General features: G+C 41.4%; 1 protein-coding gene across 1 annotated transcript; it reads left to right on the top strand.

Annotated features, from left to right (window-relative positions):
• Positions 1-16,021: 16,021 nt before the first annotated feature.
• LOC148453461 (olfactory receptor 5AR1-like) lies at positions 16,022-16,954 on the top strand. The gene has a single exon (XM_088462107.1). The coding sequence runs from the start codon at positions 16,022-16,024 to the stop codon at positions 16,952-16,954; it is 933 nt and encodes a 310-aa protein (XP_088318233.1).
• The last annotated feature ends 340 nt before the right edge of the window (positions 16,955-17,294 follow it).

Here is a 17,294-nt window from a genome sequence, read left to right as displayed (position 1 = left end):
AAATGTTTGTTATGATAAATGCTATTGTTGCTGACCCCCTATCAATACGCTTTCAGATCCTTCCTGCTAGAGAAGAAAACAGCTGGATCTTTAAGATTTGACTAAAGTCCTATGTACAACTGTGACAGGGCTGTAACAAGGAGTGTGCGAGCAGTACGGCCGAACAGAGTGCAGCGTTCTGTGGGCGGTAGTGCCCTGCTCACCCACAGCTCCTGCATCTGGCTAGCAAGATGCCTGTAATGGCACCCTGCTGCCAGAATCTCTGCAGCTGTGCCACCTGGAGCATCCTTAGGATACTCCAGATTGTCACAAGGCTACCCTTACAGCACCCTGAGGATGCTCCGGGCATTGCTGTAATCACCCACTCCCAGTGCTGGGTGCAGGCCATGCCCTCTCCACGTGGTGTCATAAGGAGGGGGTGTGGCCTGCAGCAGGCATCGGGAGTCCTAGCTATGGCACTGAACTGTGACCAAGTCTGAGAGAGACCCAGCCTCTCTGCAGTTTCTCTGCAGCCTTGCCATTGTAAAGTGTATATGGCCAGCATAACAGAAAAATAAAAATAATATACAACTTGTGACTCACAGCAAAAGCAGGAAACATCTCTCCATTTGTGTTATGAGATCAGCAGCTGACATTGGAAGCAAGGACCTGATTTAAAGATGTACGCTATCCTGATAGTCACTATTGTTCTGATAGTGATCCCAAGCTGTGACCTCGGATGCAGAGCTGGGATCATGCAGGTGCAGCAAGGACTTCTCCTCCTGCTGCATTGGCATTTGAGATTGACGGATCTGAAATTCCGTCCATCTCTGATACAGCCCCTAAGCTTCAGAATGAACACATTAATAACCAGAAAAGGGGAAGTTTCTAAGCTAAAAAAATGTCAAATGCAAAATATCTAACTACAACAAGGGTCCAAAATAATGAGGTTGAAGGGTTGAAATATTATGTTAGTAGACATGTAGGAAGGATCATGCCAGAATTCTCCTTAAGCTGGCCACACACTAGACCAACTTACATCCAACCAGCCAACTTGTTGATTGGTTGGAATGAAAATCAGGTAAGGAATGGGAGTAAATGATGATCAGCAATTGCTCCTAAATGCCAGAAAACCGATGAAAATGGTTGTTTAGACAAGTTTGTTAAATGTTTGATCTAAACTATTTGTTCAAACAACAGTTTTGGTCCATTTTCCAGCATTTGGGAGCAAATTGCTGACTGTATTCCTTACCAGATTTTTATTCCAACCAATCAACTAGTTGGCTGGTTGGACAGATAATCTTTAGATGTGTGGCCAGCTTTAGGGTAAAGATAAGTTTAAGATGTGCAGTGAGGAATAGCAGGAGCTTCAACCAGGCTCTTCAAATGGGATATGAAGCAGAAAAGATGGTCCTAGCTCTTTTAGAGAGATAATTACTAAAAGGGTCTCCAATTGGATATCCCAAAATATATGTTGATATATTGACTATATAATGTTTATATACTGTACAATTATCTAGCATAGCTTTCATGGGTAGAGAGGTTTCCATAGGGATCTTGCACATGTGTGGTCTGATGACTGAGCATGTGCAGTAGCGAGGCGGCCTCTTAACTAGGCAGTAAAGTGATCACTTTAGCAGATCCTGAGCCCCTCAATGTGTTTTTGTAGTTCATCATTTATTGCTGCGATAAGAAATTATAATATATATATAAGAAAAGCAGAGTGCACTCACCAGGGTCTTTTTTTTCCAAAATGAGCTGTATTTATTCACAAAGACATTATAACAACAGAAGTCAACGTTTCGATCACATCAAGTGATGCTCCTCAGTCAAACCATAATTGAAGATAGCAGGGACATTTAAACAAAGACATAAAGACCTTACAAGGTGCAGAGAGATTTAGATTTGGGAAGGGAGTATCCAATATCTAAATTACAATGTAAAAAGAAGTGTATAAATAAGCTGTCCAGCATTTGTGGGCTGCATTCATGAAACAGTCAGTATTTATGTACTCTGTATGCAAAACTAATGAATGTATTTGACCCCTTGCATTGCAAATTGTTTGATCCAGGTACTGTACATAGGATTTTTGCTTGTTTTGTTTTGCTCCCAAATCAGAATCAACCCCATTAGGCACAAAGAGAATAGACAGAAACCTATTTTAGCTTAAACTTCAATAGAATTAAATACCTGATGCCACCAAGCAGTCTATTTTCATGACAAGTATTGTGATGTGAGAAAACTTTACTGTGCTTTCCTGGGCATACAAAAATTAAATTGTATTACTATCCATGTATATTTCAATTTCCATTTGCTTACAATTTGTTTGGCAATAAAAATTAAGTTAATACCATGTGTGGATTGTTAACAAATTGTACATTGCTAGATGTGATGTGATTCCCTAATGGCAATTGATGCCTTTCTAGAAACTCAATAAAGGTGATTTATTAAGCTACAGTACAGAATTTGGACGTGCAGCACAGGCTGCTATGTGATGTAATGTGCCTATATTTGTACTATTTCCCCACTTTGTAGTGAGCCTTACTGTATCCTGATGCAACAACCTCTGAAAAATCAAGACCCCAACAAGCACAATGGTCTATAGGTGGTCATCGCAGGTGAATCTCTCCCATGGTCACCTTACTCACAGGAATGCGATGGTCCAACAATAAGCAAGTGTAATGCTGAACTAGTCCACCAGAGTGTACATCACATTTTCTTTATTTCTGTTCACTGATTCACTCAACATTATTGCAAAGAAATACACACAGCCCTCCCTCAACAATTCTGGTTAAAAAGAAATGTGCACCAACCATGCTGGGCTAACAAGGTGTGCTGACCCCAATACTGCTATGTGGACAGCCAAACTGCACAACTGTACAATTTACAACTGCCAGATAAGTATTGTGCACTAAACTATCTGACTATCCAATGCAATACAACACAATGCACAGTGACAGTTACAGCAGACAGTGTACAACAAGGAGGCAATACTATACATAAAATACAAACAGGATCATACTAAAAGTCTGCCTTTAATGGATGCTTTACTATTGGGGAATCTGGGATATCTCTATCCAAATGGTACTTTGGCCACTAAAGGGGTACTATGCCTTTAAATATGGGGAACTGGATATTTCAATTTGGCAGGAAAAAGGCAGCATTATGGTTTGAGACTGTCCAGGTATGATCAAACACTATTGTAGCACTACACAGGCCAATCCCAACCCACCTAGTGACTAGTGGCTGGAGCACTGTTGGCAATAAGTGACCTTACCAAGGAAATGTGAGGCAGCCTACAAATGTGCCCAGGCCTAGTGTTTCAAAGCTACACAACAGGCCCAGTGCCTGTACTCCAATCAGTGCAGGTCCTAACACCTCCTCTTTGGGAGGTAGTGGGCCAAGAGTCATTGATGGTAAATGTCTCTAAACTGACATTTCCTTTTAGCCCCAGAGTAATACATCTAGGTGGATGAGTGGGGATTTAAGTACAAAAAAATCTTACCTTCCATACCTTCTTCACATAGGTAGAGTATAGGGCAATGCATTGATAATATCTTTTTTCCCAACCCCCTCTTTTACTCAAGGCCTTGTCTGTACTCTGGTGCTGCTCCTCTGAAATATTCTCTGCTTGCCAATGAAGTTTTCCTATATTGGCCCCATCAAATTCTAGTCCAGACTCTCCGCCATCTTTCTTCCTGACAGAATACTTCCCTCCAGTGACTTCTCCATTTTTTTTCCTGGATTCGCACTTTGTTGGTCTCTCAGCCAATGACTGAATTTTCTCTTATTAAGATGGCTAATACACTTTACTTTAAGTTAGAGTTTCCCAAACTCCTCAATTACAGTCCAAGTTTTAAGGATATCCATGCTTGAGCACAGACAACTTAATTAGTACTGCAGTCAATTTGATTTAACAATCTGGACTCATCATGGATATCCTTAAAACCTGGTCTGCAATGACAGAATTTGGGAAGCTCTGCTGGAAGTCATTATGAGTATGCAAGGCAATTGACGATAGCCCTCTTTGGATTGTTGTGCCAGCCACTGATTTACTGATATTGAATCCGAGTGAGTTCACTTTGGCTAGTGCAGTGAGATGATGGAAATTAACTGGAGTAAGAGTAGGGACTAGGCAAATACCTTTTTCTTTCCAATTACTTTTTAACCTGGCTCTGGAGATACGCTCCTGTATTGTATGTTGTTTGTATGGAGTCATTGAAACCCAATTAGGGTCCTGTGAACAGTGCACACCTTATGAGTTAAAGTTTTAGAGTTGACTAATTGGAACCCCCAAAGACCTCAGGATTGGGATAGGTGGGATCCTGGAATTTTGGTCTAAAATTTGTGGGCCTATAATCTCGGGATTGGAAATTCTAATCCTGGGATTTCAGGACTATTGAGCGCATGTGCTATTTAGTTTTTTCATGCCGGGCAGCGCTGAGCACCTGTAGCACTTGCTCACACACTGTCCGGCTGCCCCGGCCCCCAGCTGTGTGGCTGTGCGCAGCGTGGCATCACGTCAGAGTTTATGCTGTGTAGCCCCATGCCTTCAGCCATTCTTGCCAGCCACATTGACTAACTCAATCACGGGTATCCCAGGAATTGAGATTTTTCAATCCCGATTGAAAAATCTACCTGGGATTGGCCTCCCTAAATCCATTAAAAAATAAATAAATTCTGTTCATAACCAAAAATATTTTATTTTCTACCAGTTTAATGAGCCCTTTTTCTAAATATTTAATCAATTTAGTGAAAGTCTTTTAACTCACCCAATTTTGAGCTGATTATGTATAATCATACTGTAATCAATTTAAATTCTCTAAGCTCCAACCCACACAGGACATAAGATGACTATAAGTACATTCTATTCTTCTGTCAAGAGCACAGACACAATGAAATTTATATCAATTTATAAGCAGAAAGATGCAATTGGGATTCTCGACAGCCTTGTCTTGTTTCTTTCATCTGATAATAACAATTCATTGGTTTTTAGTCAAGGTAAGATAGATCACTGTCCTGTCCTGCCTTTCCTAGTATAGCCCTGATTAGTACATTTTAAATAATATCCTTCCTATGCACCTAGACTAACAGCGTTAGGCAGCAAAATGAAATCAAAGTTTTATTGAATATGTCATATGCATACAGTATTATCAGTTAAACATTTTAAAATCAGAACAACACACTATGGGAAATAAGTTGGGAGGAAGTACTGTCAGTTGTTTATGTGAAGAAATAGCTCTTTTAAGAACTCCTTATGCTCAATGAGTACAGGGCTAAATAACATCAAAATATAGGTTGTAACTTTATAAAATGATATGCAGCTTATTTCAAATTATGTATATTTTCCAAGCAGTATTTGGCACAGGCCAATTGTCTACAGAACTATTAATCAGCAAAGAAAGGAACATGTGTTCTGAAAAAGTGGAACAGATCACAATGATACATGTATTTAAAATAATATATTCAGCAAGTTTACCTTCACATCGTGGGGCTGTTATCAAAGATTTTTACTTTGGAGTTTAAGCTTATATAAATTTTATTTTGCAGAATCCTATTAATAGCACAAATTTAACATTGTACACACAGAAAACAAATACTTTTTCTTGCACGATCTGAACATTTTAATATGGGACACTGATAATCTCCATTCCTATAGGCATTATACTTCTTTTTATATTACAGGCTTGCTCATATTTAGGTACCTGCAGAACCTTGCTCTGTTCCAACAACCTTCTTATCACATCTAGGGCATGTCCAGAGGGACATTTAGGGGCCCGTTCAGAGTTCCCAGAAAGTGGGCTGAAATTACACTTAATTATGGAACTATATATGGACACTTACCAGTATGCCATGCAACTGTAACACCCCCATGCATATTCTTGGTGTCATCATTATCAAGACTTGCACCAGCCCGATATTTGGTTAAAGTGATGCATCTGAAACGCGACAGGTCCCTGCATATATACAACTTGCATATCCCGCAATTCCATCTACATGCCCTCACTAAACTTACTGTACCCTGTGTGCAAAAGCCCCATTACCACCAATCTTAGCCCATTTAGGAGACTCAACTTGGCAAATTATTCTGCAATGTACTGTTATTCTAATTTCTATATAATATATAACTATTTATTTACCTGAAATTAAATTAGACAAAATGAACCCATCTGTTTAAAATACATCTATATCTATCTATCTATCTATCTATCTATCTATCTATCTATCTATCTATCTGTATCAGGCAGTCTAGAGAGAGCAATAGACCAATCATGTAGTATTGTAGTTTAAACAAAGTGTAACCGCAAGAGAACTACTCACAATCGTAGTGGTAAAGATATGGTACATAGGAAGGTATTTAGGGAAATACATCCTTGGATGTAACAGATCATAATATCATTCCCAATCAACAGAAGATGTTTACGAATTACAAAGATCAAAGTACATTCCAAACAAATGTGGTATAATTAGACACAATGGTATACAAAATAAATTGGGGGAATTTATATTGATAGAAAAATAAAACAGGAAATGTATATTTTCTGATATGAGCCATAAGGTAAAATACATTGACCTGTGCTAATCTGACATTACATTGCAATTTTATTTAAAAAAAAAGTAGTTTCTACACATTCCATTACATACTCCTCCCTGTCACAAAACTGGGACTTAGTCACACTTATCCTGTCTGGCGGTACTTCATCAAGGTGGCTCATTCCATCCCAGAGCACTGTCACTGCATTCCTGATGGGAATGGGCGCAGCCATGCTGACTTTCATCAGGTGGGCACTAGTATTCAGTCTCTACTTGTCTGCTGCATTCACATGACAGCCTCCTCCTATCCTTTGCAAGTACACCCTATTTAAGACTGCACCTGCCACTAGCACATTGTCAGAACAATGTGGTTCATTGCCTCTTCGTGTGCTCACTCACCAGTGTGTATGTGCTACCTCCGATCTACTGCCTGAGCCTGTACTGCTGTTTGCTGGATTCCTGCAAGCCACTGCTGCTTCACCTACTCTGCATCCTGCTCTGTGACCAGACTCCAGTCTGCAACTTACCAGCCCAGTTCATGTCTTCAGACCCATTCCGGTTCTATTATTGCTATCATCGGTCCGAGCCTGGTACAAGCCTCCAGTTCCATTCTGGTTATGTTACTGCTATCATCTGCACAAGCCCAGTTCAAGCCTCCAGTCCCAGTCCAGTTCTGTTATTGCTATCACTGGTCCCAGCCTTGTTCTGTTATTTCTATCATTGGTCCCAGTCCAGTTCTGTTATTGCTTTCACCGGTCCCAGCCTGGTTCAAGCCTCTGGTCCCATTCTGACTCTGCTAAAGCTATATCCATTCCCAGTCTGGTTCAAGCCTCTGGTTCCACTCTGGCTCTGTTGCTGCTACCTCCAGCCCCTGTCTGGTTTAAGCCTTTGGTTCCATCCCAGCCCCAGTGCTGTTACCTCTGGTCCCAGCCTGGTTCAAGACCCTGGTACAACTCTGGCTCCATTGCTGTTACCTCCAGTCCAGGTCTGGTTCAAGCCTCCAGTTACACAATGGCCCCATTGCTGTTGGCTCCAGTCCCAGTCCGGTTCAAACCTCCAGTTCCACTCTGGATCCATTGCTGTTACCTCTGGTACCAGTCCGGTTCAATCTTCCAGTTCCACTCCGGTTCCACTGCTGTTACTTTCAGTCCCAGTCTGGTTCAAGTCTCCGGTTCCATACTGGTTCTACTACTGTAACCCCCGGTACCAATCCAGTTCCAGTCTGGCCCAAGCCTTTGTGGTACCTTTTGGTTCCATCCTGTGCAGTAGTCTGAAGTCTCCTGAGTGTACCATAGACTTGCGTAGTGCTTCTATTGCTACTGTAAGTCTTCAGCCTAAAGTGATCCTGACTTCAAGCAAGTCCACTGAGTACATCTTTCCTGCTCATTGTGGGTTCAAGTGAACTTTACCTACACTGCACCAGATTATTTGCTGCTCTGCAATTGTGTTGCCTGCTGTATTCTCAGCATCACAGTTCCTGACCTAGCTTTGGGACTCTCAACTCACCATACCATTGGTACCACTATTGATGGTGGATGTTGCCCTTAGAGTCCTCTCTTTGAGTTTTAGGGTTCATGCTGAGTCTCTGCTTCAGCATTCACTCTGGTTACTGGGGACTGGATACTGGAACTAGATTTCTCTTTGAGGGTGTAGGCTCCAGTCACACTGCTCTGGTAATCAGTTTGCATAATCTGCTAGGAGATTCCAGACGGGCTACAAATTTACTGCATTACTCGCTGCACTGTACCCTGAGTTTTCAAACACTGGTTCTGGCCCCTTATCCCTTCATTCAGGGTAAGTTGTTGAGTTCCACTCAATTAGTTCCAGGGGCAATTGAAACTCAGGCCCAAGCTACTACGGATTTAAATACAATCATTCTACCTTTATCCCAAAACATAGCTACTACCCATAATGCTGCCACTAGCAATAGCTCTGGGGTCAAAACCCCAATTTCTACAATGGATTTCATCAGTCTCTACCAGTGGTTGCTTGTCCAATATCTGCAGCAAATGTATTATAGCCCATATAGAGATGAGCGAAACTGTGTTGTTACATTTCATGCACATCTCACTTTACAGTACAGCAGACATTTCTCTTATGTGCAAAGTTCCAGTTGCTCATTTGCTTCATTATTCTGCAGAATGTAATTTCACAGTTTATTAGTACATTTTCATTTTGCTATTTTTTTTTAGCCTATTAATTTATGCATTCACTCTGCCTTGTGGTGTATTTGAGTTAAGAATGGGAACACAAAGCAAAATGTGAAATTGTGTGGCAAATGCAAAATAAGGCAACACTTTTTCTAAAGTGGTTTGGAAATGTAATTTATCTAATTTATCTCCAATCTTATCACATTTAATATACCCAGAGCACTCCTGATATTCTGCACCATTTTCATTGTCTTAATTTTTACAGATTCCTCAAGCCCTCAATAAAAGTGGAGAGGAAAAATACAATCCCTTATGGCACTTAATGATCAAATACTAATTACAATTAGAGATGTTAGCAGACCCTCATGTTTTAGTTTTGGTTCTAAATCATCATCATACTTTAGTTTTGACAAAACCACCCTCCAGTGTTTTGGTTTAGTTTTGGTTTTAGTTTCCTTTAAAAATTTATATAAACTGGTAAAATCATGTAATTTAGACCTGTTTTTGTTCTGATATTAACATAAAAAAATAATTTCCAGTCAATTTTTACCACCTCACAGTGCCGGAATCACAAGGGAGGGACTTGAATCCAATCCATAACACGCCAGATGAGCTTTTTAGAACTGAGTTCTGAACTTGGACTCAGTTCTACTCGGAACCCCAAAGTTGTGTGTTTGGTTTTCAGCAAAAACAAACTGCTCATCTATAATTAAAATGTGCTTTAATTAAAACAAATGACTGCCATTTCTCAAGAAAAATGTATCAATATATAATAAATTATATAATTAAAAAATAGATAAACCTATCTAGATTAAATGGGTATCGGCACAAACTAATTTATATATTCACATCCACATAAAATAAACAATATAGCTGTATAAAAAATAATATCACCATAAAATTATGTTTCACAACATAATAAACAGGAACTAGCATAGCATTAGAGTAATGAAATATATAGCATTCAGTCATTGCATTCATTGGGCAAATTGTGTAGATATATAACTGCTCTGTGGAACCACTTTAAGGTGGTTAAAACAGTCCATCCACAAATTAAAATGTTAGCCTCCTAGATCTTTATTCCAGTAAAGAAGTCCTCTTATCCAGAAATAGCATAGCTGTGATCAAATGACAGATGTATGCGCGTTTCACTGAACTGCTGCAGTTTTATCAGTAGTACAGTATTCATTGCTAAGCTTATATTTAAATTACCCTTAGTACTCCCAATACTCTTCTCCATTTTGCAATTTGTAAATTTCTGCAGATTATTAGAAGTTATACAGTAACTGTTTGAAGCTTTTAATCAGGGCTTTTTGATCCTTCTTTCTATGGGGCTAGAGATTGTTTTTACCATATTGTTGATCGTTTAATAGTAGGTTTGAAGTAAAATGTTAAGAAATGGTAACTTGGAATGGAACAAGTCTCAAAATTACAGATGTGCGCAAATCCCGTGTTTTGGTTTTGGGCAATAATCATCATGTTTTGATTTTGGCAAAACCACCCTTAAGTGTTTTGGTTCAGTTTCAGTTTTGGATTTCTTTTAAAATGTATAAAGACAGCTAAAATCATGTGACTTGGACCTGTTTTTGTTCCTATAGTATTATTAATATCAATAACGTTAATTTCCAGTCATTTCCAATTTTGACCACCTCACAGCACCTGAAATCACAAGGGAGGGACTTAGGACTGATTCAGACCTGGACGGTATCTGTAGTCCGTTTGCAATTGCCGGTGGTTGCTAATCTGCGCATGCGTATGCATCGCAGTGCTCATGCGTGATCTACACTGTGCGATCACAGAACCCTCGCTCACCCAGCAAAACCAGCCCAGCAGAGTGAGTGACAGGAGTGGCCATTTGTGGGTGGTGACAGGGGCAGTCCAGTAAAAATGGGGGGTTGGAGATGCAAACGCAGGCGTGCCCGAGTGTTTCAATGCCATTTTAGAGGCGTGCATAATTAACAGGCAGCGTCATAGTACACGTCACCAGCCTTTTTTTCCTCTGTTTTCCTCGCAATGCTTGCAGTAAAGAAAAGCTACCACAAGCACTGCGTTCACATCCGATAGTGGTCGATGTACCAATGTTTTCATAAACTTCCAGGAGATGACGTGGAGCAGTGGGCGTCTCTGCATACGCTAAGGGGAGTCTGCTTACACAAAGTGAATGCTCGTACAGGTACGATGGGCGTGCTTATGCCTTGGCGAGCGATCGCTCCCCGCCGCGTCACTTTCAAATATTTGCATACACATCATGCGAGCGTACGCTCATAGCGACCGGGTCTGAATCAGGTCCTTAATTCAATCCAAGACACACAAAATCCGTTATTTAGTTCCAAGTTGTGAACTTGGCAAGCAGACCCAAGTCAGGACTCAGTTCTACTCAGAACCTCAAAGTGATTCGAGTCGGGACTGAGTTTGACTCGGAACCCCAAAGTTAAGGTTATCTCTAATTAAAATAGGCTTTAAGTAAAACAAATGGCTGTCACACCTTCAGACATTGCATATGCATTGATTGAACAACAGAAATAAACAATGTGAGCATCACATTTTTCTAGGGGTGTGCACCGGCCACTTTTCGTGTTTTGTGTTTTGGTTTTGGATCTGGATCTTTCTTCGTGTTTTGGATCTAGATTGGTTTTGCCAAAACCACCCTTCCGTGTTTTGGGTTCTGGGTTTTGTGTTTTGGATCTGTATTTTAAGAAAAAAAAAAAGCTTAAAAACAGCTAAAATCACAGAATTTGTGTGTTTTTCTGCTCCTATGCTATTATTAACCTCAATAACCTTAATTTCCACTAATTTCCAGTCTATTCTGAACACCTAACACCTCACAATAGTGTTTTTATGTCCAAAAGATTGCACCGAGGTAGCTGGATGACTATGCTAAGAGATACGAGTGGGTGGCACAAACACGTGGTCCATCTAGGAGTGACACTGCCATGGCAGACAGGATGGCAGTTTGAAAAACTAGGCCCCAAACAGTACATAATTCAAAGAAAAAAAAGAGGTGCAAGATGGAATTGTCCTTGGGCCCTCCCACCCACCCTTATGTTGTATAAACAGGACATGCACACTTTAACAAACCAAACAATTCAGCGCCAGGGTCTGCCACACGACTGTGGCTGAAATGATTGGTTCATTTGGGCCCCCACAAAACAAGCTGGCAATTAATCTGTCCCTGCACAAACTGGCTCTACGGATGCAAGATGTCATCCTCATCCTCCTCATCCACCGATTCCTCACCCCCTTCAGTGTTGTGTACATCCTCATCCTCACAGAGTATTAATTCTTCCCTGCTGGAATTCACAACCACAGGTCCCTCTGTACGTTCTGGAGGCTGGTCTCCCTGGAAGAGTTGATAATTCATTTTATGAACATCATCTTCTCCACATTTTGTGGAAGCAACCTCCTACGCCTTTCGCTGACAAGGTCCCCGGCTGCACTAAACACTCTTTCAGAGTACACACTGGAGGGGGGGCAACTCAGGTAAAATAGAGCCAGTTTGTACAGGGACCTCCAAATTGCCAGTACAGGTACGGACTGTCTGACATGCCTACTTGGATGCTGTCACCGATGTAATCCTTTAACAGACAGACGCATGCTTGTCGCTGCTGCTTTGAGGATGCAGGTGCGGCTACAGCCCACACAATTCACAAAGACAGAAAAAAAAGAAGAATTTTTTATTGATTGTGGAGCGCACTTTGAGGGTTACACCACCCTTTAACAGACAGACGCACGCTTGTCGCTGCTGCTTTGAGGATGCAAGTGCGGCTACAGCCCATCCAATTCACAAAGACAGAAAAAAAAAGAATATTTTTATTGTTTGTGGAGCGCACTTTGAGGGTTACACCACCCTTTAACAGACAGACGCATGCTTGTCGCTGCTGCTTTAAGGATGCAGGTGCGGCTACAGCCCACACATTTCACAAAGACAGAAAAAAAAGAAGAATTTCTTTATTGTTTGTGGAGCGCACTTTGAGGGTTACACCACCCTTTAACAGACAGACGCATGCTTGTCGCTGCTGCTTTAAGGATGCAGGTGCGGCTACAGCCCACACATTTCACAAAGACATAAAAAAAAGAAGAATTTCTTTATTGATTGTGGAGCGCACTTTGAGGGTTACACCACCCTTTAACAGACAGACGCATGCTTGTCACTGCTGCTTTGAGGATGCAGGTGGAATCTAGAGGGGATTTGGAACCGGGGACACACTACCTCCATCAATTGTCTAAATCCCACTGCACTAATGGCGGATACCGGACGCACGTCTAACACCAACATAGCAGTCAAGGCCTCAGTTATACGTTTTGCTTCAGGATGACTGCTGTCGTACTTCATCCTCCTCGCTAGGGACTGTTGGAGGGTCAATTGTTTAGTAAAAGTAGTGGTGCTCCTACTTCCTCTCTGGGATGATGAACAACTCCCAGCAGCAGCAACAGCACTAGGAGGAAGTGGTTCTTGATCTTTCCCTATTTTATTTTTATCGGAGAAAGTTTGGTCCTCCATTTATGTTATATTGATATATATGTGCGGCTAAGGCGCACACAAACGCAGAAAATATTTTTTTATTTTTGCTGGAGAGTAGTGCACTTTGTGGGTTACACCACCCTTTAAGAAATGAGCCAGCCGGCCCTTTACTTATGGGACACAGGCGCACGCTTGGCGCTGCTCCTTTGTTGATGCACGTGCAGCCACAGTGCACACAATTCACAAACAGAAAAAAATTTTTAATTTTGTTTGGAGTGCCCTTTGGGGGTTACAGCACCCTTTAGCGGTCAATCCAGCCGGCCCTTTATTTATGGGACACAGGCGCAAGCTTGGCACTACTTTGTTGATGCACATGCAGCTACTGCGCACACAATTCACAAACACAACAAAATATATTTTTTTATTTTGTTTGGAGTGCCCTTTGGGGGTTACAGCACCCTTTAGCGGTCAATCCAGCCGGCCCTTTATATGGGACACAAGCGCACGCTTGGCACTACTTTGTTGATGCACGTGCGGCTACTGCGCACACAATTCACAAACACAGAAAATATTTTTTTATTTTGTTTGGAGTGTACTTTGGGGGTTACAGCACCCTATAACGGTCAAGCCAGCCGGCCCTTTACTTATGACACAGGCGCACGCTTGGCACTACTTTGTTGATACACGTGCGGCTACTGCACACACAATTCACAAACACAGAAAATATTTTTTTATTTGGTTTGGAGTGTACTTTGGGGGTTATAGCACCCTTTAACGGTCAAGCCAGCCGGCCCTTTACTTATGACACAGGCGCACGCTTGGCACTACTTTGTTGATGCACGTACGGCTACTGCACACACAATTCACAAACACAGAAAATATTTTTTTATTTGGTTTGGAGTGTACCTTGGGGGTTACAGCACCCTTTAACGGTCAAGCCAGCCGGCCCTTTACTTATGACACAGGCGCACGCTTGGCACTACTTTGTTGATGCACGTGCTGCTACTGCGCACACAATTCACAAACACAGAAAATATTTTTTTATTTGGTTTGGAGTGTACTTTGTGGGTTACAGCACCCTTTAGCAGTCAATCCAGCCGGCCCTTTACTTATAACACAGGTGCACGCTTGGCACTACTTTGTTGATGCACGTGCGGCTACTGCGCACACAATTCACAAACACAGAAAATATTTTTTTATTTGGTTTTGAGTGTACTTTGGGGGTTACAGCACCCTTTAATGGTCAAGCCAGCCGGCCCTTTACTTATGACACAGGCGCACGACAGGCACTACTTTGTTGATGCACGTGCGGCTACTGCGCACACAATTCACAAACACAGAAAATATTTTTTTATTTTGTTTGGAGTGTACTTTGGGGGTTATAGCACCCTTTAATGGTCAAGCCAGCTGGCCCTTTACTTATGACACAGGCGCACGCTTGGCACTACTTTGTTGATGCACGTGTGGCTACTGCGCACACAATTCACAAACACAGAAAATATTTTTTTATTTGGTTTGGAGTGTACTTTGGGGGTTACAGCACCCTTTAACGGTCAAGCCAGCTGGCCCTTTACTTATGACACAGGCGCACGCTTTGCACTACTTTGTTGATGCACGTGCGGCTACTGCGCACTCAATTCACAAACACAGAAAATATATATTTTTTTTGTTTGGAGTGTACTTTGGGGGTTACAGCACCCTTTAACGGACAAGCCAGCTGGCCCTTTACTAATGGGACACAGGCGCACGCTTGGCGCTGCTCCTTTGTTGATGCACGTGCAGCCACAGTGCACACAATTCACAAACACAGAAAAAATAATTTTTTTTGTAGCACTTGGGGGGAACACCCCTGACGGACAGAGCACCCCCTGGACAACACTACAGCACCCCTTTAGGACTGGGACACTGCACAGGACTTTGGAGTGGACACAGCCCCTATGGACAACTGACTGCACAACACAGTCCAGCCAGCCCCTATGGACTTTGAAGTAGTGGACACAGCCCCTTTGGACAACAGCAGCACAGCACAACACAGCCAGCCCCTATGGACTTTGAAGTAGTGGACACAGCCCCTATGGACAACAGCAGCACAGCGCAGCACAGCACAGCACAGCACAACACTACTCTGCACTACACTACACTGCACAGCCCAGCCAGCCCTAACTCCCACCCTCCCTCTTCACTGTCCACAACCGAGTGAGAAAATGGCGCCGACGTGGGTACCTTATATAGGATCCAAAACCCACGAGACCCGGAAGGCGGGATGATGATGTTTTGCCTCGATTTCAGATCCGAGTCAGGTGGGAAAAGTCGAGCCTGACTTGGATCGGCCTCGGATTGGGGGGGCTCGGGGGGGTTCAGATTTCAGAAATCCGAACCCACTCACCCCTACATTTTTCAAGGAAAATGTACAAATATATAATAAATTATATAATAAAATAATAGATAAAGCTATCACCAATGGATATCTGCACAAACTAATTTATATATTCATATTTACATAAAATAAACAGTCTGGCTGTATATAGAAAAAATATTACAATAAACAATAACTGTCACAAACTAGCATAGCATTAGAGTAATGAAATATATAGCATTCAGTCATTGGGCAAATTTAATGCGGTTCACTGATCTCCTGTAGTTTTATCAAAATTGTTCATTGCAAATCTTACATTTAAATCACTCTTAGTACTCCTAATACTCTACTCCATTTTGCACTGTTTGTCCATTTCTGCAGGTCCTTTAAGCCTGCAGCCTGCTGCCCATCTTAGAAGTTATACAGTAACTGTTGGATGCTTTTAATCAGGGTATTTTGGTCCTTCTTCCTATGGGGCTAGAGCTTGCTTTTACCATATCGTTGATAGTTTATAGTAGACGTGAAGTTAAATGTTAAGAAATGGAAACTTGGAATGGAACAGAAGTCTCAGAGTTCCGCCTCCTGGGATTTTATGAGCTGCCTCACATGCAGATCTCTCTGTTCATTACCTTTCTTTTAATCTACCTTACGGCATTGTCTGGAAATGGAACTATCCTCATGGTAATTTATATGGAGCCACGATTACATACACCCATGTACTTCTTCCTGTGCAACTTATCTTTTCTTGACATCACTTTCATATCAACTGTTCTCCCTAATCTTCTACACATCTGTCTATCTGGGGACCAGAAAATTACCTACCTTGGCTGTGTCACACAAATGTTTTTCTTTGTCATGTGTGTAGTGTCAGAGTATTGTCTTCTGGCTGTCATGGCGTATGATCGATACGTGGCTATCTGCCATCCTCTGCGTTATTCATCTCTTATGAGCATTAGGGTTTGTATCAGTCTGGTTTTAGCTTCATGGTTCTGTGGCCTTCTAATCTCAACAAATGACTTGTCATTATTGGTCCAATACTCCTTCTGCAGGTCAAACATCATTAATCATTTATTTTGTGACCTTAAATCACTTGTAAAACTTTCCTGCAGTGGAACTCAAAGTGTAGAGGCAGCTATACAAGTTTCTGGGGCTCTCTTTGGATTTACACCACTAATATTTATTACAATTTCCTATATTTTCATTATCTCTTCTATCTTACGTATACGCTCTAACAAGGGAAAACGCAAAGCCTTCTCCACTTGCTCCTCCCACATTACGGTGATCATTCTGTTTTTTGGAATTATCCTTGGGATGTATATGAGACCAAAGAAGACTTATTCCATAGAACAGGACAAGGTCTTTTCGGTGTTGTACATATTTTGCATCCCAATGTTGAATCCTGTGATATACAGTCTGAGGAATGATGATGTTAAAAAGGCTTTAAGAAGATTGAGAAAAAAGCTCTGGAGATGACAATGGAAAATCAAATTTGTCACAGATAAACCATCTACAACTTTTTACAAACTTTCTCTTTACTGCCTTGATTGTAACAAATGCATTGTTCTTATCTTAAACATGTAATAATATTCTGATTGCTTTTGCATCTCCAAGCTGACATTGAGCACACAAACATTGTGCACTGAAAAAATTTATATAAGCAATAGTGACAGTAAGTGCATTTTGCAATTACCTATCACTCTTATGTAATAGCTCCAGTTAATAGTTACTCAATACAGTATATCAGTAATGTGATATTTCAAGTGATATTTGTACTTTTTCAACGATGTTCATTTCCATGTGGACCCACAATCCC

The sequence above is a fragment of the Taudactylus pleione genome, unplaced genomic scaffold (assembly GCF_031769625.1).
Source record: "Taudactylus pleione unplaced genomic scaffold, aTauple2 ptg001150l, whole genome shotgun sequence".
Lineage (NCBI taxonomy): Eukaryota > Metazoa > Chordata > Amphibia > Anura > Myobatrachidae > Taudactylus > Taudactylus pleione.
Note: the sequence above shows the minus strand (reverse complement) of the source record. Positions and strands in the feature narration are given on the sequence as shown.

Bases quoted from the DNA above. Each gene is read 5' to 3' on its own strand.
- LOC148453461 (XM_088462107.1), top strand. From the start codon at position 16,022: ATGGAAACTTGGAATGGAACAGAAGTCTCAGAGTTCCGCCTCCTGGGA.